This window comes from Benincasa hispida, chromosome 12 (assembly GCF_009727055.1).
Source record: "Benincasa hispida cultivar B227 chromosome 12, ASM972705v1, whole genome shotgun sequence".
Taxonomy (NCBI): Eukaryota; Viridiplantae; Streptophyta; class Magnoliopsida; order Cucurbitales; family Cucurbitaceae; genus Benincasa; species Benincasa hispida.
The window spans coordinates 75,837,207-75,862,547 of record NC_052360.1 but is presented as its reverse complement, the minus strand read 5'-3'; the positions used below and the strand labels follow the sequence as shown (position 1 = coordinate 75,862,547).

Here is a 25,341-nt window from a genome sequence, read left to right as displayed (position 1 = left end):
TCTTCGAAGGAGATGAAGAACTAGGAGAACTAGGAGTAGAGTGTCTAATATTTGGATCTTCAGGATCATTCATCAGAGTATTTGATTGGTCCTGTGATAAGTCAATTGTCTGAGCTCGGACTCTTTCAGTCAAGTTTCTTCTAGTATAAACTTAAAGTTCAGGATTTTGCCTTGTAAAGTCATTTTGCAGTGTTTCTCCCCCTAAAGAAGAACTCTCCATACTTGGTATCGAAGGACTAGAGCTCATAATTGCAGAACCACTGATGTTTGGGAGAGATAAAATATCTCAATAATTATCTTCAAGGTTAGATAGCTCCCCCTGAAGAAAATTTGGGCAAAAAAAAAGGTTGATTTTCCAAAAAAGACACCTCCATACTCTCAAAATACTTGTGGGTCAAAGGATTAAAACATTTGCAAGCTTTCTTATGAGAAACATAGCCTACAAAAATGCATTTAGTAGCTCGAGAATCAAGCTTAGTTCGAGAAAGAGGAGAAGTATGGACATAAGCATGCAGTACACCCAAACAATTTAATTGGTAAATCAGAAGACAACTGGTTATTAGGAAAAAAACTCATTGAAGTGATTAAGAGGAGTTTTAAAATTCAAAACCTTAGACGAAATTCGATTGATCAGATATGTAGCTATAAGAATGGCATCACTCCATAAATATTTTGGAACATTCATAGAGAACATAAGGGCACAAGCAACTTCAAGTAAGTGTCTATTCTTTTGCTCAGCAATGTCATTTTGCTGAGGCGTGTCACAACACGTAGCTTGATGAAAAATGCCCTTTTCTTGCAAAAAATTGGTTAATTGTTCCTTGAAATATTAAATGCCATTGTCAGAGTGAAGAATTTTAATTTTAATTTGAAATTGAGTCTCTATCATATTGTAAAATCGAACAAAAACCTCTTTTACCTATGACTTTTTTGCCAACAAATAAAGCCAAATTAAACGAGTGTAGTCATCTATAAAGGTAACAAACCCACTTACCACCATGAGTTAAGACTTTAGACGGACCTCAAACATCATTATGAATTAAGGAAAAAGGTGATGAAACCTTGTACGGTTTAGGCAAATAGGTAGATCGATGATGTTTGGTAAAAATGCAACTTTCATATTGAAAAACTGAACAATCAAATTCTTTAAATAAATCGGAAAACAGATACTTTAAATAAAAGGAATTTGGATGCCCTAATCTACGATGCCAAAGCATGATAGTTTCTTTAACAGAAGGAGAACAAACACTACTCAAACCCAAAACTTTTTTATGACTAGCAGAAACTTCATCTAAGTAATAGAGACCATCAATCATCCTAGCACGTTCAATTGTCCACTCCCTCATTTCTTGATCCTAAAAGATACAATGAGTTTCACAAAAGATAACACGACGGTTAGCATCCTTAGAGAATTTACTAACAGACAACAAGTTACAGGCTAATTTTGGAACATGAAGGACAGAACGTAATATAAGTTTTGTAGTAAAAGGAATAGTTCCTTTTCCTGCAATAGAGGTGAAGTTGTCATCGGCAATGCAAATTTTTTCATTGCAATACACAGGAGAATATGATTCAGATAAACAAGAGGAACTGGTCATATGATCATAAGCTCTAGAGTCTATAATCCATGGAGATGAATTAAGGCAAGAGAGAGCTTGAGGACAAGTATTGTACCAAGGAAATACTAGGATTACCAGATGATGAATTGGTCTGTAGCAGCTTTAGAATTTGATCAATTTGCTCTTTATTAAACGGGCTAGAGTCAACAACATTAGCATTAGAGGCATGTTGCTTAAAACTTTTCTAATTCACAGGTTTTCCATGAAGTTTCCAACAAGCTTCATGTGTATGTCGAGGTTTATTGCAATGGACGCACCAAACACGAGGCTTTTCATGTAGCTTATTGGATTGATTATAAGCCTTCATTGAAGTATTTTCAATCATCAATGCAGAGCATTCAATTGAGTCAATAGGTATTTTGCAAATCATAACATTCCTGTGGCTTTTTTCCCTGCGAACTTCAGAAAAAACATCATTAATAGTTGGAAAAGTAGTTTTTCCAAGTATTCTACCTTTAACTTCATCGAATTCAACATTGAGGCCAACAAGGAATTTGTAAATATGACCATCTTCAACAATTTTCGTATAGTGCTTTTGGTCCTCTGTAGACTTCCACTCATACGTATCAAAGAGGTCAAAGTCTTGCCAAATCTTTTTTAATGAGTGAAAGTATTATGCAACAAAGCTAGTTCCTTGTCTTATATCACTCAATTTTAAGTTCAACTCAAATACTTGTGACTGGTTGCACAAATTAGAATACATCTGAGTTACACTATCCCATAATTCATTGGCAGTAGAGTAACACATGTAGTTACAACTAATGTCTTCGACCATGGAATTGACAAGCCAAGTCATAACCATGGAGTTTTCAGCGTCTCATCCGGCGAATGAAGAGTCATCTGGACTAGGAATGGTTTTTTCTCCTATGATGTTACCAATCTTCCCTTGTCTACGAATATACATCCAAACACTTTGGGACCAACGAAGAAAATTATCTCCATTGAGTCGAATGGTAGTTATTTGAACAGTGGGACCGGTTGAATAACCACGATTATCGCAAACTCGAATGATGACTACCTTAGTGTCTGACATATCGTTGAAAAAAGGAAACCCAAAATACAAAATCAGTAGATCTGGAAAAAAAAAAAAAACAACACAAAGGCTTAACCGAACCAGCAACGAGGAAAATTATAGCTGGCGAACAGTGGCAACTGGTTGGCAGAAGGCTGGGTTTTTTCTAGGGTTCTAAAAAGAAAAAAGTAGGGTTTATTTTTTTGTGGGGTAGGGGGTTTAGGGTTTCAAAAATTTTGTTGCTTTGATACCATGCTAAAAACCATTATTCTTTCTCTTATTAATCTTAGGAGGAGAGAGTTTTTTAAATACAAGAAATATCCAATTACAAATAAAGAAAGAATAAAATACAACAAATACAATACAATAAGTACAATATAAAATTTCACAATAAAAGAAATAATCTAACATTATTTAGAATGTTTCAATTGTATAATACCTATGGCACGTTGACACATGTTAAAATTGGTTAACGATAACCTTACATGACATCAGTTGACACAAAATTAGAAGGTAAATTAGGCTAATCTAAGAGAATTTTAATAAATTGAAATTTCTACCAACTTCTAGTAAATCGAGAGGTAATATAGTTTTCCTCTTTCACGTGGGCATATTTTTCCACTAAATTCTATCCACTAACTAAATACCATAACATCATATGTAAACCTATCATTTCGTACTTACTAACTAAAGAGTATAATTTAAAAAAAAAATGTTAGAAGAGAAAAAAACGTCAGGAAAAAAGAGAAACCTTTTTAAATATTAGGTACAAAAAGGCTAACTTATACAAAAAAAATATCCAGAAACTTTGGAATAGATTTTAGTTAGGAAGTTTTAGTTTTATCTTTGAAATTCCAAATAAATTCAAAAGAAATAAATTTTGAACTTTGAAATTGTTCTAATTTTTTTTATAAAATAAAAAAAAAACTGACGTTATAATTGATGTATAAAAATTAGAAAGTGTATATGATATTATTTACAATTTATTTCATCACAAAAGACATCTTAATTTATCTGAATGATATTATGTCACACATATCTTTCAATTCTAACACATTAATTGTTCGGTTAATTTTCATATTATTTTAATAATAGAAAAAAAAAATCTCCATAAATATTTTTTGGAATAGATTTTAAAGTACAAATTAAAAATGAAACATTTGAAAGTTTGAAAATACAATAGAAACTTACGTTAAAATTTAGAAGCAGTGTGTATGAATTATCTAAACAAAACAGTTAAATATTCTTTTTTTTTTTTTTTAGAAAAAAAAAGACGTTTAAATATTAGAAGGTAAAAGAAAGTATGGAAAAAAAATCTTTTTGATTCTTAAGGTTTTTAGTCTAGCTTTCATTTGATCCTTAGGTTACAAAATGATAGACTTCTAAAACTTCAGTTTTGAGTTTGATTTCGTTTTAGTCTTCCATTTTTCATCAAATCCTCACTTTTAGTCTTTAGTATTAATGTCTATTAATTAATTTTAAAGAATTATGATTAATTAAATTTCACTATCTTTTCATCATTATTAATATTAATTCTAAAATTCCATTTCACAATGATTTTAAACTAATTAATAGATATTAATATAAAAAAAACTAAAATTTAGTAATAGTAAAAAAAGTCGAGTTTAAAAATGTAATAAAACTACAACGTTTTGAAACTTATAGTATGACATAAATGTTACCCTAAAGCAGAGTAAAGTAAGGCATAATAATGTGGAAATACTATCTACATATATATGTTTGGTGGAGAGCGTAGTTCAGTAAAGATTCTTACGAATAAAGTCATATAGAAAGATGAAGATTCTTGGGGCAGTCTTTTGTCCCAAACTACGGGGGGTGAAGTTGGAAACTTTTATCCTTCTATTTTTTAAATTTCACAAGAGATAAATGGGAGTGAAAAAAACAGTTTAATATTAGTACACAAAGTTATTCGGTGTGGAGGAAATTATTATAGCCTACTTCATGCTTGCGATTTCGATTATAATGGTTGGTGTTTACAGTATCACTATTTCAAATCTATAATTGTTACAATATTTAGTTACTATTTATTACACGCATTTGAATGAGAAAATGGAAGATCTAGTTGGATTTTAGCAAAATATTAGAATTGTACCATCCCAAGTAAAAAAAGTTCAAGAAAATAGTAAACTCCAAACACGATAAAAAAAAGTCGTCTTTCATTTCAATTTATTCTAGTTAGAAACACTGAAGCATAGGCGTACTAATTTTAGTTAAGTTCTCTTTTTGTATTCACTAGTTTGAGAATGGGAAAAGGTATGAGTAATATAAAAATTTTGAGAGATCGCTTTTGTAATCGAGATCAGAAGAAAGAATTTTTCTAATAGTAAAATTTTGAGAAATTTTCACAAATAGAAAAAAAAAATTCAAACTATTTATAAAAATAACAAAAAAAAAATACTGATAGACATCGAAGTAGACATGGATAGACTTTTATCAATGTCTATCAATGGCAGACAGACATTGATAGACTTCTATCAGCCTCTATTAAAGAAGATTAAAATTTTGTTATTTTATGTAAATAATTTCCCTTATTTTTCTCTTTCTGAAAATCCTCCTAGAATTTTTCGGTCCATAGTTTTTTATTCGGTTTGAAGTTTTTTTTTATGATAATTCTTGTATTTCTAATTTTATTCTTTTATTCTTTTATTCTTTTTTGTTATTTTTCTACATATACCTAGTTTTCAAGACACAAAGTAGGAAAAAGGATCCTAAAACAGAAAATAATCAAACAATGCGTTAAATATTATATAAAAACCTAATTTTGTGATGAACAAAAACAAGAAGAGATGAAATGTACAAGAAAGGGGTGTGAAAAAGATTAAAAAGTTGATGTGTGGTTGAAATGTAATAAGAAACCAAATAAAATTTGCTTTTTTTAAAAAAAAAAAAAAAAGAAAAGATTAAAATATAAATATAGTCCATAAAATACAATATTGTGTTTGGTAAATCTGATTTATTGGATAAAAAGAAGAAAAAAGTAGTGAGAAGAAGAAAAATTACACGTGAATGGGAAAATGAAAGAAAAAAAAGGTGCTGGGGTTGGGGTTGGGGCTGTCTCTTATACACATCTAGATGTGTATAAGAGACAGGGGAATATTAGTGCAGAAACAGGGAGAAGCTCATGGTGTCAGAAACTTTTGTACCCAACTTTTCAGACCAAAACTTGAATTAACCAAAACACACACACAAATAAAAAAAATAATAAAAAAAAAAGATTCCACCAAATTCCAATAATTTCTCTTTTGCCCTTCTTCTTTTTTATTTTTATATATTCCCACACAATATCTTACCTTTTCTAACTATGACTAAGTTCTAATCTTGGTTCCATCATGTTTATGAACTTTTAGAATTGTGATTAATAGATTTTTAACAGTTTAAAAGTAGTGTTTAATATGTACCTTAGTAAAGTAGCGTTCTAAGCATTTGTTTTTTTAGTACATATCAAATCAAAGTTGACTTACATATGAACTCTTTTATTCATGGAGGGAGTCATAATTGTACTTGAAGATAGTATCAATTTTTTTTTGCCTTTAATCTCAAATTAGTTCATTTCAAATTAATTAATATAATTAATTTTTTTATGATAACAAACATGCTTGCTTTTATTGACTATTTGAGAGTTTTGAAGTGTCTATTGCATAGAACTCGAAATAATGATTACAATGCAATTTTGAATGGCCAAAATCAGAACTCAAACGAATAAGATATAGCACAATAAGTCTAACGAAAAATCTCGAGTTGTGACATATTTTTTTTCATCGAAATGGACCAATTAAAAGGTGCCACTTGGAACATAAAAGAAAATGATTTATATATGTGTGTGTGTGGGGGGTTTAAATTTTCAATATTTAATTTTCTTTTTCAAAGATCCAATGACCCAAATTAAACGTGGTTTCCAACAATTTTTTCTCTTTATTTAAACTCATATTTTTCTCCAAATCAATTTTCATAATTTTCAATCCTCTCCAAAATACAAAGCTTCCATTATTGCTCTCTAATTTTAATTTTTCTTTTTTTCATCTTCTTCTTGAGATAGATATTATATGTGTGTGAGGATCGATTTGTTGAGTGCTTTAATTTGTAACTCTTGATTTGTTGAGTGCTTTAATTTGTAATTCTACTTCTTGAGAGAGTTTTCCTCATATTGTGCTTCATTTCAAATTCATTGTGAGGGTTGCTCTTGATCCCGAAAAAAAAGTTGTAACAATTTGATCTTCAACCATGGAAAGGATTGAATTTGTTCTTGCGTCCGAAAAAAACATGTTGTAATGGTTCGACTCTAAGCCGTGGACAGAGTCAAGTTTTAGTTACAAACCCAAGAAGACCTTGAGAAGGGGTTGTAGGCCAATTGTGCCGAACTACTCTAAAATTCTCGGTGTCAAATTCTCTATCTGTCAACTATTTAATTTTGCAATTAATTTGTTCTTAAATTTTATTGCTTGAAATTATTTGCAATTTTTGTTCTTACATTTAATTGCTCATATATGTTTACTTTGATTGGTAGTTCTCAAATTTATATATCCTTTACCAATCCTTTTATTAAATTTAAAAATTGTGCTTTAAAGTGTTATGGTTAATTTTTTGTTTAATTCAAAGTGAAATTATTTATATAAATTTATTGTTTAAATTACTTGTTAGCAAAAAAGTTTGTTAATTTGTTTAATTGGGCTCACATTAGTAAACGTTTTAATTAGTTTGATTAAACCCTATTCACTCTCCCTCTAGTATTTTCATACTGATCCTGCGGATAGTAGATTGTGACTTTAATGTACCAGTGACCATTTCATTGGAGGTGTTGGATGCAATCGAGAAGGACGATGCATCATCCATTACACCAAGATGAGTGTACAAATAAGTCAAGCTGAGTGACAAGTAAGAAGATAAGCAACAATGTCAGCGGTGGTGTCAGTGACAATCTCAGTGTGAGCCAAAATGAGACCCCGAGCCACGAGTAGATAAGTTGAAAAGTTCCTTCGAGAGTTTTCACTATCGGTTCTAGAGATAGATGCATATTGATGAGATATGTAAGCACGTCAAGTTTTGTGTCAATTTGAGATCAGACGAGCGCTTTACACTAGTAAGTGATCCTTGCCAATTTCAAATGCAGAGGTTACAGATGGAAGATTACTCATAATGTATTACGGGGGGAGACATGGTGTCAGCCCACCACCAACCTTATGCCCATGGCCCAAACGAGCTATCTCATGGCACATGTGTATGTCATAGCGTGGCCGAGTGTTGTATGACAAGTGTCTTAGGCATCGTCCATCGAGAATTGGATCTCATTGACGATGTCGGACAAAATGGCAACCTTTCCCTTAGGCCAAAGGTTTTATCATTCTACGAGCTAGCACCTAGTATACAGTAATGACTCCACATGGACACGAGAGTAGTTCATGGCTTGACATGTCTAGATGGATTGATGTTTCGGGAAACCTCAAGTTGGAAAATTGCTCATGATTTTATTCTCAATAAGCGTGCTTGAGTAAGAGTGAGAAAGCAGATGACATCTCGATGTTGGAGATTGCATCCAAAAATATCAGCTAAGACTCGAAAGTTTCCAATTATCATGGTAGTTGCTCGAGTTGTATCAATAAGTATTGTAATGACTTGGTAAAGCGTGGTAGGCATCAAAGTAAGTCGATTTAGCTCAGTAAGCATTATTATGCCCCCATAAGTCCCAATAAGTGCTTGAATCACTCAATAAAACCTTGGTAAAGTATTATAAGCCTATTTTGATCCAATGAAGAGTCTAAACTCATCTCAATGAAGTTTTGATGCAAAGTAAAAGCATGGGGATCGTGTTTTTAGAAACAAAGATAATGAAGGGAGATGTGACGTTGCATTGTAATGTCTTTAACCTAGTATATGAGTTTAGTCATGGGACTTGGCTTAAAGTAGAGGCAAGTAAGCTAGAGTCGCATATAAGGGAAAATATGCGTACAAGTAATGTTTATGGCCGAATAAAGTTTAGTTTTGCATGAGTTAAGTTCAATTGAGGATGAAAGTACCCGACCTAATGTGTTTGATGAAGCCACAAAGAATCAAATGTGTTGATGCCAAAATCTGTACAGGGAAAAATGCACTTGACCTTACTAGACAACAATGGTAAAATTGTAGTTTGGAGAAGAGATGATATGTAAAACAAAGAAAAAGGGCTTCGTTGCCTAAGTCAAAGATAGGAAAATTATAGAGTGGAGAAAAAGTTACAATTAGTTTAACTTCTATATCCCTTATATGAAGTTATAATAACGTATTTATGGAGAAAATAACTTTAAGTTTACCTTTTCCTCTTATGTTTAGATGATAAGATGGATCTTTTCTTATCCTACATAAGTTATGATTGATTTGCTTATATCATCTGGACTTACTTGATCCCAAGTCCATTTTATTTTAAATTTATCTTCTTCGATCTTTTTTAGGCCTTTGGCCAATTTATTCAAGTCCTATTCACCCATAATAGAGCACAAGTAGATTGAAACTTGATTTCCCTTAAAGTTGACAATGATCGGGTGTAAATCATATCACACAATTCAAAAGTCTTCCCCTGACATAGGCACCTAGGTAAAAAGTTAAAAGCATTTTAGCAGTAAAATTGATATAAAATTAAGGTTAAATAATAAAAAAATGCCTCTGTACTTTAAACTTTGTGTCAAAAATGTCCTTGAAGTTTCAAAAGTTTCAAAAATACCCTTAATTTTTTTTTTTTAAAAAAAAAAGTTCAAAAAATACTCTTGCCTTTAGTTTTAAATGAAAATCATAAAAGTTTTGTATAAAAAACACTCCTGAACTTTCAAAATGTTTAAAAAATACCATTAACTTAATAAAAGTTAAAAAATACCTTCACCGTTAGTATTTGAATAAAAACCGTTAATTCCTTGTGACACAAGTGACTTTAAAATTTTTTAAAAAGTGCTCCTACTGAGCAATTTGTTTGAAATTTTTTTAAGTTCGAAAAGAACTAATTTTAAAATAAATTATATAGATATCCTCATTTTTTACATATAGATACTCTCATATTTCTCTTAATTTTTCAATTCTAGGCTTACACCAATTTTCTCAACAACTAAAATAAAAACTAAAATTTTAAGTTAAAACATATAATACCACAAAATTTCACAAAACTCTAAAATTAGAATCTCCTCTTGAAACATACCAAAAACATAAATAGTCAAATAAAAAAAGTATTTGACTATTTATCGTATATATAGAACTTTCATATTTCTTTTAATTTTCTAATTCTTAATTTTCACAAATTTTCTCAATAACCAAACCATACTAAAATGTTGCATCGCTGAAAGCTCCCTCACGAAGCGCCTTGGAGAGCAAATTGGAAGAAGTGCCTCTTCGTGCGTGCATATCAAATGGAGAGTGCTACAACACCACAGGACAACATTGCAACGTTTGCCTAGCACACTGTCCCTGTGAATGGTACAAGGCACAAGTGTCATCGCATCTCTTGCATGATTTCACCATTCTGCCTCTCGTTGCTTGTTAATTGCTCCATTTAAGCCCGAATTGTATTCAGAACGTCTCGACGACTTCTTTTGCTCAATAACCTATCTAAGATCTAAAATAAAGATTAAATTTCTAACAATCAACATGATTTAGACTGATTCATTTTTTATTTGACTATTTATCGTTTTGGTAGGTTTCAATAGGAGATTTTGATTTTGGATTTTGTGAACTTTCGTGGTATTTTATGATTTAACTTAAAATTTTAGTTATCGAGAATATTGATGTAAGCTAAGAATTGAAAAATTAAGAGAAATATGTGAATATCTGTATAAAAAAAAGGATAACTATATAATTTAATTGAATATTGATTCTTTTGGAACTTAAAAAATTCCAAACAAATTGTTCAGGAGCATTTTTTAATCTTTAAAGTCATTTTTGTCGGGAATTAATGATTTTTGTTCAAATACTAACAGTGGAGGTATTTTGAAATTTTATTAAGTTAAAGAATATTTTTGAAACATTTTAAAAATTCAAGGATATTTTTTTTTAAAAAAAACTTTATGATCTCCATCCAAAACTAACGACAAAATATAGAAAACAATCAAATTAAAAGAGGGTATTTTTTTAAAAACTATTTTTAAAAGTTTTAAGAATATTTTTAAAACTCTTAAAATGTCAGAGATATTTTTTATACAAAAGGTACAATCTAGGACACTTTTTATAATTTAACCTAAAATTAACATAACTACTATAAATTTTTAGTAGGAAAATCTTAAAAATTAAATTTTAGGGTAAAAAAATACATCCAACGGATCACTTAGGTGCATAGGTTTGGTTAAGACGTACCATTTTTAATGGTAAATAGATAGCGAAAGAAAAGAGGAGGAGATGTCGAGCAAAACTCCAGCATTCGTTTGGGTAACGAGCGGATCACTCGGCCCAAAACCCAAAAAGAATTTTAAAAATCTATAATAATATTAATAATAATTATTATTATAATAATAAATAAAATAAAAACTCTTTCTCCTTCAACCCGACGTCTGGGTCTTAAGAGGCGCGTGGGGCTGGTGCAATCTGTTCTCATGACTGCCACGTGGCACTCACTCGGTTTGTACAGTTCCGAATATATGGGTCCCACCCGAGATATTCTCAACAACTCCCACGCGCGCCTTCACCCCTTTTTTTTTCCCCTAAATAATTTATTATTTTTTTAATCATCCGACGACGATAACAACACACATTCTTTTCAACTTATATTCTCATTCTTCCTTCCATTTCATCTCTTCTTCTTCTTCTTCTTCTTCCTCTTCCTCTTCCTCTTCCATCTTCATCTTCATCGAGATGAAATCTCCCGATATGGCGGCGGTTACTGATTCTCTTGAGCAGTCTTTCCGTAACTTCTCTCTCAACCACCGTCTAGCCTCAGCTGCCGCTTCCTCCGCCGGAGTACGGAGGTCGCCGTCGTCGTTTTCTTCTTCTTCTTCATCCTCCGATGACGAACCTCATCTTCCTCTTCACCAACATAATCAATTCGACACAATCTTGGAGCTCAACTCTCACATCTCCCTCCCTCCTTTCTGGGAACAATGCCTCGATTTGAAGGTCAGGATCACCATTACCGCTTCTTTCTGTGTTTTCCATGTTTAATTAACTTGAATATGGAGTTCTGTTCTCTCGCTTTGATGTTCTTTGTCTTTTTCTCTCTTGATCCAGCTTCTAATTCCTTCGTTTTTTTTGTTTCCTCTTCTTAACCTAACTTCATTTATTGCCAAAGGCCGCATATGGCAGATCTTTGCAAATTCTGTTGTCTTGTACTTTTTTTTTTTTTTTTTTTTTTTTTTTTTTTATGATTGTTTTCTGATGGAGCTGCTTTCGTTTTCTTCTTTAATTAATGCGTTTCTGTATCCATAAATTTGTCTTTATGATTATTGTTTTCCTTTTTCCATACATACTTCATCCATCCTTCTTAGGATTCGGATTCGGATTCGGATTCCAAACCCTAGAATTAATTAATTTCATACTTCCTTTTATCGTCCGCCATTTTTCACTTAAAAAACTTTCTGGATTTTGGATTCCATTTCTTTTCTGTTTTTCTCTTTTCTTTTCTTTTGATTTCTCCTCCGGAACATTAAATTAACTTTTCGATTCGATTCCGTTTGGCTTTCTAGACAGGGGAAGTCTACTATAGAAACTGCCGGACCGGAATGAGAGTAAAGGAAGATCCGAGGACAGCGGAAGCACACAGCCGAGATTTATACTCGGAAGACGAAGACGACGACGAGGATGGTGATGAGAGCTCGTCCGACGGCGGAAGTGAGGAGTCGTGTTCTTCGTCGTCGTACGGTGGTAGTAGACGTCAATACCCGGCGGAAAACGTGGAGGATGTGCTGGTGGTGGCCGGATGCAAGAGATGCTTCATGTATTTCATGGTGCCGAAACAAGTCGAAGATTGCCCCAAATGCAGCAGCAGTCGTCTTGTTCATTTCGATCGCTCCGACGAGAGTAATGGCTTCCCATGAACGAATGAACGAACGAACCACATTTTTTTTTTCAAAAACAGAAGAAATCAAACTGTATTTGGGTTAATTATGACAAAATCATTGATTCTTTTTCTTTGGATTAATTTGATGAGGAAAGGGTAATGGGGTTTAATTCCTTAGCTGGATCAATGTATGAATCTCTCTCTATCTCTCTTGTGTGTTATTAATTGGTATGGAGATAATAATTTTAGAAAGTTTGAATTGAAAAGGAATCTGGGGGACTGCCATGGATGCCGGAGAGGAAGATAGATAGAGAAAATGTGCAGGTATGAATGGGATGGTCAACGACTCAAAGGAAGAAGAAGGAATAATATTTTGCTCGTGAAGACAGCGACTTGTTGCTTTCATTATTCCATTACCCACACTCATTGAATCGTACGCAATTATTTTTTTTTTTTTTTATGAACGCAAAATTCAATTACTTTAGTAATTTTTTATATGAATAATAATGGGATTATGTAATTGAAATGGAAATGAAAATGGGATAACGTTAGACACAATAAATGTTTAAAATACATGCTTAGATTAATATAGCCTACCCCCTCTCATCAAGCTTTTTATTTTTTTTAGTTCAACAATAATTTTCTAAAAAAAATTATAATTTACAACATTTGATGTGAAAACAAGGAACAATATGCCAAAAATTGGATAGAATATGAACCACATTTAAGAATGAAGATTCCAACTCTCATCTTTAGGTACCACGTTAACATTGATCGGTGAGAATTTTTTTTTAGTACATATCAGTAAAAACCCGAAATTAAAGACTTTTTGTCCTATAAAGCTTTGAGAGTGTTATGATTAATTTAATGAATCAGAAGAAGAGCTATACACTCACCTAAATTATTTGCATTTTCTCAAGTAAAATAGTTGAAATTTTAGCCAATTTCAAAAACAAAATAATTTTCTTTTTAAATCTTATATGTATGCAAGAAATTTAGAGTTGAAATGTGAGTTTACATTCTTAATTTTAAAAAATTAAAATAAAAAGAAATAGTTACCAAGGTAGCAAAGTTTATATTCTTAAACAAAGTTTGTATATTCATGATTTTTAAATCCTATGCTTTTTCGTTTTAAATAATATATGAATACACATTACACATATACATATTTATTATTTGAAAAAGGATGTCTAGATTGACTTGATAAGCAGCAGCTAGCTTAGATCTCGTTTTTTAATCAGTTGAAACAAACTCCGTTAATATCTTCTAAAAAAACGTGAATATTTGTTTTGGATTTATTTGTAATCAAAATTGAACCTTTTAACATTTTTGGCTAATCAGGAATTTTGAATAAAATTGTAAAACGCAGGAATACATTTAAAAGGATAAACATGTTAAAGTATTAATTTTTTTTTTTTGTTAAAATCAAAATATAGCTGATATAGTATATTATAAAATATATGATATTTCAAAATAAACATTGAACAAAATTGATAACATTAAAGCAAGTTTAAAAATTAATTTATAATGGTTGAGTCTAATATATATTATTTATTTGGTAACAACAACTGTTTTGTCAACATTGAATATAACTCAATTGATATATAGATGTGTTAATGATCAAAGAGTCATGTAATTCAAAATACGTAATAACTCAACTATTGGACATTGTACCTCATCAAAAACTTAAGTTCAAATCCCAAATCTTTTAATGCTATTAATTAATTTTTATAAAAAAAACTGTGTAATGTTTTTTTTTTTTTTAAAAAAAACAAGAATGCAAATGTTATGACTGTTTTTGTAACGAAATTTGCCTAGTATTTTCACACACATAAAATATAAAATCCAAAGAAAAGTCAGAAGACTTAACTTTCAAAGTTAGAAAGTTATAACAAATCATTATCATTCCTCACATTCGATCCACACGGCTTTGAATGCTTTGTTTCTTGATATTTTTATTATTTTAAAATTTTTTAAAATATGTTAACTTGAGTTCTAATGTGACAAGGATATGTAAGTTTGATTAAAAAAAAATTGGATAAAACCAAAGTTGCTTTGGCTAGCATTTTTTATTCGTTATTTGTTGCTTATTTGTCACCAAATAAAAATGGTCAAAATTGGTTAGATCGCCCATTTTCAATCTTTTCATGATAAATTCTTATTTAAAAAGTTAATAGTGATTAATTTTCTCTCAAATAAATTGTATATGAAATGAATTGGGTCTAGAAAATTTTAGTCCAGTCAATTTTGGGCAGTTGCAAGCACATCTGTTGTAATTGGGGAGAAGGCATAGGTAGCTAAAGTGATGGTTGAAGGTTTGACAGAGAAGGATCGTCTGTTGCACGACCAGAATTCTTCGATGGATGTCTGAAATTGATTTTTTTGAATGTTGTTTGATTGTTGAATCTTTTGGATATTGACCTTTATGTGTGTTGTAAAAGAGACAATATTTCTCACTTTTGTAAAGTCCATAGAGAGAAGAACAAAACTGCTTACAGTCTTAACATTTTTGTTATCCTCTTTAGGACTTTCTAGGTCTAGAAAGATGTCTTCCCAACCTTCATCGTTTCCTTATTCTTGAAAGAGGTTATGTGGTTTCTGATGGTTGAAAGTTTTGGTTTAAGTTTCTTAGAAATTTTTACTTTAAGAAAACAAAAGATATTATTATTTTTAATATATATGTATATATATATGGTCTATTTTACTGATTAGCTGATTAGTGTGAAAAATGTGCAATTTAAACATAATTATTATCTTTGACCATAAAACAATAAATTTAAAATCTAAATATAATATTTATTTAATAATAATAATAATATAACATTAAATTATTATAATAAATTAAAAAAAAGAGGCTTATGGGACAAAGACGAAGAGTAATGCATTCTCAGTCCCTATCCCTATTTAGTCTAATGAAAAAAAATTTCTCCACTCTCTCCCACTCCCGACCTAATCGAGGATGGGGCAGGTCCCTAGAGGCCTCGTCTCCCTGAAGAAAATGAACTTCTATACTCTTTTGTAATATAAAAAGTTAAGAATTTTCATACTCTAGCTATTATGAAACTTGTACCTGTTTTGTCAAATACCTCCTGTTCGTCGCGAATCTCATCTAATCCTCCCTTCTTAGGGCAAAGCTCTTTCAACCCAAGAAATTCGTCTGAGCTAACTTACAATAGAACTTTTATTGACACTGGACATATTTTGATGCCTAAATTAGTACACATGAAGTTTTTAATTTGTTCAGCTAAGCACACAATCAAAATCAGCTTCTTGAGGTGGAGGAATAAGACTATTTATAGGGCATGTCACATGACATTCGCTTGAATGTGTATAATATCGATTGTCTTGGCATAATTATAATCATTGAGACTATAGGGTTTTTGTCAGTGAGTGTTGGGGGAAAATGGTATATATAGAATTGAATACACTAGTAAATTGATTGTACCTCAATTATTAGAAACAATACACTCAATGTATAATATTCAAACTCAAACGAAAGCCTGATGGTGTAACAAGGCTTAGATATGAAAATAAACAAAGACTTGAAAGAACTTCAAAGCCTTTGGAGACTTAAAACGTAGTCGAGACACGCTTCTGGTAAGCGCTGTCCTGAAAATAATTATTGGCTCTGCACGAGCTGCAAGCAGACTACCACGATCGTCTCAGTAGGATACTGTTGGGTTTTATGTCCTAAAACTCGTGGTTTGTAAACAATAAACTTATTTTGTTAATCAATATAGATGTTATTGAAGTTTGATTCAATAAAGTTGTTATTGAATGTTTAAATTTCTCATTTCGTTTTAGAAATAACCTAAATCCAATAAAACAAGATCCATGGCTATTACACGAGTACTTGAACTTTATATAGAAACATAAAAGTGGATCAAGTTCAAGCAGATAACCAAAATGGTGTATAGTATATGAATAAGGTTGAGTATCTTATTCTGGGGACACTATATGATGCAGTTCACTTTGTAGATGTTACAATTTTTGTAAAGTGCTACAAAGGAAGTGATCTTGATTCGTTCATGTGGAGACATGTGAATGAGAGCGTTCTATGCAAAACATTTGTATAAGATCGAACCAAGAAATTAGTCACTCTTACTTTATAATGTTGTTTACTATTTAAGACTGACTATTTCAAAGCGATGACTTAGGTAACTTGACCTTAATCTTGAGCTAACTATGAACTCCTATTTATCTGAGATTATCCTTAGATTTGTATGGGTAAGAGTTGACTCAACAACACTGACTCAATAAGCTCCCATTTTAGGGGTAAGACCGGATAGATAGCTGGGGACATAGGGTGCAAGATGGAACTCACTCCAACCCGTTTTTAGGGATAATAGAGACGTAATCTCGGGGGTAAAACAGCTTTTGACCCAGTCGTTATTACCAACAACCTGTAAAAAGTTGACTTACTGATTATGGTTATATCGAGTGGACACAATTATATCTACACTGAAGGGAGAACAACTACTGGGCTTTAATGGAGTGACACGGTAGTTAACGAATGTTAGTTAATTAAGTTAAAGAGTTTAGCCGGTTAATCTCGGATCGTTAAAGCCCATGATTTGTAGGTCCATTAGGTTCCCTTACTAGCTCAGAAAGAGATTAAATTTTAGAATAGAGTGATGAGTAATTTTGAAGTGTTTAAATTCGCATTATTGGAATTAGTAATTATTTATGAAATAATTACACGTTTAATTAATGAATTAAACAAAATTGGAGAATTGAATAATATTTAAATATGATTTAAATATTAAAATTACATGAATGGGGATTCATGTTTGTGGAATTAGTGTTTTATTANTTGAATTAATTTTATATAAAATTAGAATTTTGAATTTTATGAAAATAAAAAAATTCAAAATTCAATTTTTTGTTTAATTTTCTGAAAATTAAAATTATAGAAAACTGAATTTTAATTAAATTAAAAAGAGAAATTGAATTTTAATTTGAAAATTCCTTTTTTTAAACCCATAAGTGGGGTTTTCCCACTTTCAACACCCAACTTCCACTAATCCTCTCAAAGAAGAGCTGTCATCTAACTATACAATGTGATTGCATGAAGGAGCTTGACAAAAACCTAGTGAATTGAGTTGAGATAAAAGGCATGCAGTCAGAATTTTGAGAGCTCAATGGTTGAAGAAAGTGTTCTTCACTCTCCAATTGAAAACTAGACTTTTCCTTCCAAAATTCCTTAAATCTAAGCTCATTTTGAATCACACAATTCAATCTAAGGTCCAAAAATGTAGTAGGAAAGATCAAGTGGCAGTCTACAACCATTTGGAGTCAAGAGTCAAGCTGGATTCGAAGTTGAAGAGGAGGTAAGATATATCTTTAAACCCTATTTTCTGTTATGAACATGCTTTCTTAATTGCTAAAATTGATGAATTAAAGTGTTTAATGATTCTGTTTGCTTCCGCTAATTGCATGTTAACCCCAACAGATACAACGACTAACTTCGGTAGAACTGCAACCTCGAACTACTCGGATCTGATAGACCTCTTGGATACTTGCTCTGAACTCAAGAATAAAAGAAAAAAAAAAGAAAGAAAGGAGAGAACTCTTCAATTTGGAATAAGATGCTACAAATGAAGAATCAAAGTTTTTATTTATAGATGAGCAAATTGGTAACTATCCAAATTACAAAATAAAATCAAATAAATACAAAAATTGAAACATTTGTCAAATTTAATTCAATTGAGTTGTTACTTGAAAAAAATCAAACATTACTCATTCAAATTGAAAAAAAAAAACTACAAATTTAACTTTCATACATATTAAATTTGTACATGAAACATTATTTTAATTTGAAGTTTCAATTCAATTCAATTTGAAAGTTTCTAAACAATGAATTTAATCTACATAATTAAATTCATTTTATATTTCAAATCTTTACCAAACTTTTTCACTTTCTTTCATTATATATATCCAACAGTGAGGTCAGCCTAATTATTAGTCTTCTGATGATATTGGGTGAGCTCGCCTACGTCGACTCAAGACTTGAGCCCTTGACTTCCTTTTTTGAGGTGCACTGAATCTCTGCACGTGTCTTTAGGTTTGAATTCTATCCATGGATTTAGATCTTACCTTGTACCACCTCTATCACTTTTGGATCTTTTGTTGCATTTGATATTTTATAAATTAGGAGATAGATCAATTCCAATTATAGCATCTCCTATAACCAATTCTAATAGCTTCTTCTTGAGTTTAAGACCACAAAGTTATTAATATAGTTGTACTTTTTTGTCTAGAGTCTTTATAGAAGCACACCAATTTGCTTCGGTTCAATTTTATTTTCATGTGAATTGATTATGACAACTCAAGAATTAACGTCTTTAATTCCTTATTATAATCAAAGTTGACTTTTTGTTTCTTACTCCCATTCTTTATTGGACAGCTTATATCATGTTTGGTTTGGTGCCAACTGCCACCATTTATCCAAAGTCAACGTTTAACATTTCATTTTCCAATCACAAACTAACATCATTCATGATCAAGTTTTTTTTTTCCAAGCATTTTTATTTTTCAATATTATCTTATTATTATGTGGAGGTGGAATTTGAACATAAAAATGTGGGTGAGTGTTAATAGTATATTAAGAATTTTCATGACAGAGTCAATCTTGGATCCAATATTTTTAGAGTTATCAAGTGTCAGCATGATAAAATCATAAGATAGGATACATGTTTGAATCATAAAAATTACAAAACAAGTAAGATAATGGGCCCTGGGGGACTTCAAGTTTAAGATATTCATCCCACTCTACACATTTTCTTACTATCTCTAACCAACTATGTTGGTTAACTCATATACTTTTTTTTTTTTTAACAACAATGTATGAGTAAAGATTTAAGCTTCTTTAATCATTTAGTCGTTGACATAATGACTTCACCATTTAGTTTATACGGTCAGTTACAAATATAATAATCAGGTCCAACATATTAACAGATATATCATAATGCAAGAGAAATTATAGATATAACAAAATTTAAATCTAGTTTTCAATTGATCACTAATAGGAGTCTATCCCTTATAGATTTTACTATATTTCTAATTCTTTAAAAATGTTATTATACACTTAATTTAAGTTCTAAAAGTATTATTTATTGTCAATTATCCTAATAAAATAAACAATTAAAGTTTCTTGAACCAAATGGGAATGCCGTCATTTCATGGAGTATGAAGCAAAAAAGAAGAAGAAAATAAAGGGCTTTTATGGAAGAACATTATCTGTTGGGGGATAGTTTTTCGGTAGAGATGGGTTTTGGGGGGGGGGGGGGGGGGGGCAAAAAAGGAAATTTACATGAATAGTTTATCTTTGGGCCGAGACCACATCCCCGTAAGCTGTTGTCAGCCCATTAATCTCAATACAACGTTTTTTCTTTCTTTTCTTTTTTTTTTTTCCTTTTTTTTTCAATGAAACCAATACGCCTAATGTTTTTGTTTTTGTTTTGTTTTTTTTTTCTTTCGAGTAAGGCAACATATGAACGAACAAACCACCAAACTACAATCTAATCTCTTAATTTTGGATGATGTAGAAACACTATTGATGGTATAATCTAGCTAAGGAAACTCACTTAACTTTCATGTGCCTTCAACCGTGAATTTGTATTTTAAGAGAGAAAATTACCTGCAAGACAATCAAAAGAGTAACACATCGGTGGTGCTTGACACGGACACTCCGATATTTAAGTCAGTACTTTGCATAAATGTCAAGATAAGTAGTTTTTAGGAGGAGATGAGCTTACCTTTCATGGGGTTGTCATGTTCTATTTATAGTTGGTCCTAGAGGTCTTCCTTATCGCAATTGGAGGAGGAGATCTATTTCATTTTTCTACTCTGAAATCGGACACGCGGGGTTTGGGGTCGGGCCCCTGAGGATGTTCCAACAAATCGACCTCACTATAGAGGATTTTGTGGCCTCAGCTTCAGCCTTTGGAGCTGGGCCGGGCCTCGGGCTCTCAAAGTATAAATCGGCCTCGACCTCGAAGGATGGGCCAAGTGATAACTTTTGAGCTCAATGTATCCTCCTTTTATTTATTGGAACTCTCCTATGAAGGAAGCCTGTAAAGGGACCATAAAGCGGAAGTGGATCATCTCAAATTTTCCCAATTTTACAGAGGTAAAAAGAAAATATGCATTTAACCCATAAATTATAGCATGCATTAATCAAATTACAAAAAATTAAAATGGGTTCAAACCCTTACCTTTGAAGAAACCAATCTTCAAATGGAAAATCCCTCAAACAAATGGACAACACCATCATGCCTTCCACGATATTCTTTAGGTGAGCATCCAGGAGAGTGTGGGGCTCTGGCTATTTTGGATTTGTGAGAGGGAAAAGAGATTGTTGAGAGAGAGGAGAAAAAGGAAGATGAAAAATTCACAGAAAGTTTCTGTGTGTTGAGAGAAACTCTATGTACAATTTTTACCAAAATTGCACAGAATGAAGATAACCTCCCATTCTCACGTCTAAGAAAGCAAAAGATCAACTCCATCCCAAAATCAGTTTTTTTTTTTTTTTTTAATTAAAAGACAAAAACAATATATATATATAATAACTACTTTATCATATAATATATATTAAAATATATGTTATATCAAATATAACATATAACCTATAGTTTGATATTGTATCCCATACAATATAATCCATAATTTAATCTTCTCAACAACAATATTTAATATAAATCCTATTTATATTAAATTTAATTATACGAATCCAATTCACATAATTAATATTTGAATCATATTCAAATATGTACTTTCTCTCAAATAAATACTTGATATTATAATGTATCAAATACATCATAGTAATTATATCATATATAATTAATTCTCTCAATTAATTTAAACAACTCAAATTAATCCAAAAACTAATTCTCATTAAATCTTGTTGAGCTACCGAGAGAACCTCATGGACCTATAGTTTGAAGCTCCAACAATACGTGAATAATTAATTAAACTTTTTAATTGAATTATTCACCATCCGTTAACTATCGAGCACTCCACTAAAGACCAGCAGCAGCACTCTTCGCACTATAGATATATTTCTGTATCCACTAGATATAACCAATCAACAATACAACGATCCTTCACAAATTGCTCGTAAGTATAGTTGGACCAAAATTACCATTCTATCCCTGTAGTTACATTTAAAGGAACTCTTAACAAAGAGACTCATAAGCGGAAGCGAGATCGTTCCAAACCCCGTTGTGACAGAACATAAACATTTACAATCAAACAGTAGTAATTATGCAAAAACTCTAAATTACAGCATGCTTCAAAAGGGAAAGTAGTAAGGTTCAAGAAAATCTACATGATCGTTCACCAACACGAACAAATCTACACTCGAACAACAATCTTCTCAGCAATCTTCTCGAACAAGAACCAATTTACACTTGACTCTCAAGCAGGAAACAGACACCACCAGTAGGCTACCTTGGTATTCTCAGTGTGAGAATCCAGGAGTTGTGGGATCTATAGTGTATGCTCTCAAGCTATCGTATAGCTTATGCTTTCGATCGTCCGATTCTCAAAATCTTAATGATCGCATAGTGTAAAAATGAAAACGATTTTCCTTTCTACCATCAATTACCATAACTGATCACAACTTCCCACTAAGTTGGTTATGGGAGAAAAAATCGTAACCAATTATCCTATAATTGATTTAATTACAAATATAATCAATATATTCATAACCTATAGTTTTAATATCACATCTCATGCAATATATAAACCATAGTTCTTTTCTTCCCTAATAGCATTAAATAATAATTTCTCTAATCAATTTATCTAATACATTAAGTCAATTATATCTCATATAATTGATACAATTTAATTATATCATATATAATCAAATTTCCTCTTGTTAATTTGAACATTTCAGACTAACTAAAAACTTGATTCTCAACATGAACCGATTAAGCTACCAAGGGGACCTTATGGATCTATAGCTTGAAGCTCCAATGGTACGTGAATATCTGATTAAACTCTTTAATCACGATATCCACCATTCGTTAACTGTCAGGCATTCCACTAAAGACCGAGCTGCACTCTTCGCGCTACAAATATATTTATGTGTCCATTGGATATAACCAATCAATAGTACGATGACCCTTCATAAATCGCTCGTAAGTACAGTAAGGCCAATTTACCATTTTGCCCCTGTTATTACATCTAACTCCTTTAATTAACAATACATCATAGTAAATCCTTCTCGGGCCAAGAGAAGGTGTGACTGTTCAAGTCCCGGAATCAGCCCTTAAGAGAGCAATTTATCTACTTACCCCTAAATTGGGGAATGAATGAATTCCGTCTTGTGTAGCTGAGTTCCCAACTCCCTAATCAGACGAATCCCCAAAGTGGTAGGTTTGAGTCGGCAATCTGGCCACTTGCACCCATATAAATCAAAGGACCGCCATCATAGACAGGAGTTCCCAACTCACTCAGGATTAAGGTCATGTTACCTATGATCATTCTAGTGAAATGAAAGTCTCTGTCATGAACGACATTATATAACAAGACTAAATATTTCATTGTCCTGTCTTATATAAATTCTTTTATATAGAGCATCCCCACTCGCATGTCTAATACATGAATTATAAGCATCAGACCATTTGTAGTACTTTATAACACTTGTAACATCTAGCGGGCCACACTTGTAGTGTCAACAGTATAAGGTTTCCCTCCTTTATCTATCTACTACAGACCATTTAGGTTATCACTTAAGCACGATCCACTTGTATGTCATTACATATATGCTTAAGTTATAACGATAACCAAGGATCTTAGTTTATTGGTTTGTGGTTGATGCAACAAAATATCTCATATATTAAAGACTGTAGTGAAGAAAATATCTTATATTATTAAATCACATTATGTTTGTTCATATATATGTTTACAAACTACTAGACCCAACAAGATTTAGGGCATCAACCCCAACAATCTCCCACTTGTCCTAAAGTTAGTGGGGTGTACAAGAAAAAATCCAAGTACAAATCAATAAACTAAGGCACAAAGGCCCAGTACAACAATACTCCTACTTGCCCTAGTCTAGTTGCAGACGATCCCATATACCCATGCTCTGAAGATGACCCTTAAACACTGTAGCCGTGAGAGCCTTCATAAACAGGTCAGCATCATTGTGCTCCGAAGCTATCTTCGTGAAAATCCCGTCTCTTCGATGCATAATCTCTTTGATAAGATGGTATTTTTAATATGTTTGCCGCGCCTGTGACTCCTAGGCTCTCTTGAATTCGTCACAACACCACTATTATCACAGTAAAGGGTGATGGGCCTAGACATATCCGTAACAACTTCCAAATCAGTCAGAAACTTCTTGAGCCAACGACCTCCTTAGCAACTTCACAAGCCGCTACATACTTGGCCTCCATAGTGGAGGCAACGATGTACCCCTACTTAGTGCTTCGCTACACTACAGATCCTCCGTTAAGAGTAAACACTGATCCTGAAGTGGATTTTCGAGAATCCTTATCAGTCTGAAAATAAGAGTCCGTGTATCATGTGAGGATCAGATCCTTAGATCCATACACAAGCATAAAAAAAAGTACCTCGTTCTCTATATCTAAAAATACCTCGTTCTCCATAGATACTTAAGGATGTTATTGACAGCAGTCCAATGACCCTGTCCTGGATTAGACTGATATCTACTGACTATCCCCACAGCGTAGCAGATATCAGGTCTAGTACATAACATCACATGTATAAAACTGCCAACGGTATATGCATAGGGAACCCGTCTCATTTCTTCAACCTCTTGAGGTGTCTTAGGACATTACTCCTGAGACAATGTAACTCCATGAAGAAAAGGCAAAAGGCCCCTCTTGGAGTTTTTGCATCGAGTACTTGATCAATATCTTCTCAATGTACGATGCTGAAACAGTACTAGCACTTTATTCTTTCGATCCCGAAAGATCTAAATCCCAAGAACAAACTGAGCCTCTCCCAAATCTTTCATTTGGAATTGGGTCATTAGCCAGTTATTAACGGAAGTCAGTAAACCTACATCATTCCAATGAGTGGGATATCGTCTACATATAACACTAGGAATACTACTGAATTGTTGATGATTTTCTTGTAGACAAAAGGCTCATTAATGTTTTAGTCAAAGCCATAAGATTTGGTTGTAGTATCAAACATTATGTTCCAAGATCAAGACGCCTGTTTCTGTCCATAAATGGACCAATTCAGTTTTTAAACCTTTTGCTCTTGACCTTGGGGTATGAATCCCTCGGGTTACACCATATAAATGGTCTCCTCAAGATTACCATTTAGAAAGGCAATCTTGACATCTATTTTCCATATCTCATAGTCATATTATGAGGCAATGGACAGGAGGATGCGGATAGACTTAAGCAATGGTAACAGGTGAGAAGGTCTCCTCATAATCAACTTCCTCCACCTGGGTATAACCTTTTGCCACAATTATAGTCTTAAAAGTTTGCACCTTTCTATCAGCACCCCGTTTCCTCTTATAGATCCATTTGTAACCTATAGGTTTAACCGCATCAGGTTGACTACAAGATCCCATACTGAGTTGAAGTACATAGACTCCATCTTGAGATCCATGACTTTGACCTATTCATCTCTGTCAACATCCTTCATTGTCTTTTTATAAGACAACGGTTCGTCAACCTCGCCATTGGCTACCATAGCCTGGATGTTAGTTAAACCCAACATGTGGATTCGCAACCCTCCCAATACGTCGAGGTTCCCTC

General features: G+C 32.3%; 1 protein-coding gene across 1 annotated transcript; it reads left to right on the top strand.

Moving 5' to 3' along the window:
- The first annotated feature begins 11,334 nt into the window (after positions 1-11,334).
- LOC120092736 lies at positions 11,335-12,797 on the top strand. The gene is made up of 2 exons (XM_039050910.1): positions 11,335-11,712; positions 12,279-12,797. Exons 1-2 carry the CDS (start codon positions 11,452-11,454, stop codon positions 12,627-12,629), a joined length of 612 nt encoding a protein of 203 aa, XP_038906838.1. The 5' UTR covers positions 11,335-11,451; the 3' UTR covers positions 12,630-12,797.
- Positions 12,798-25,341: the final 12,544 nt, after the last annotated feature.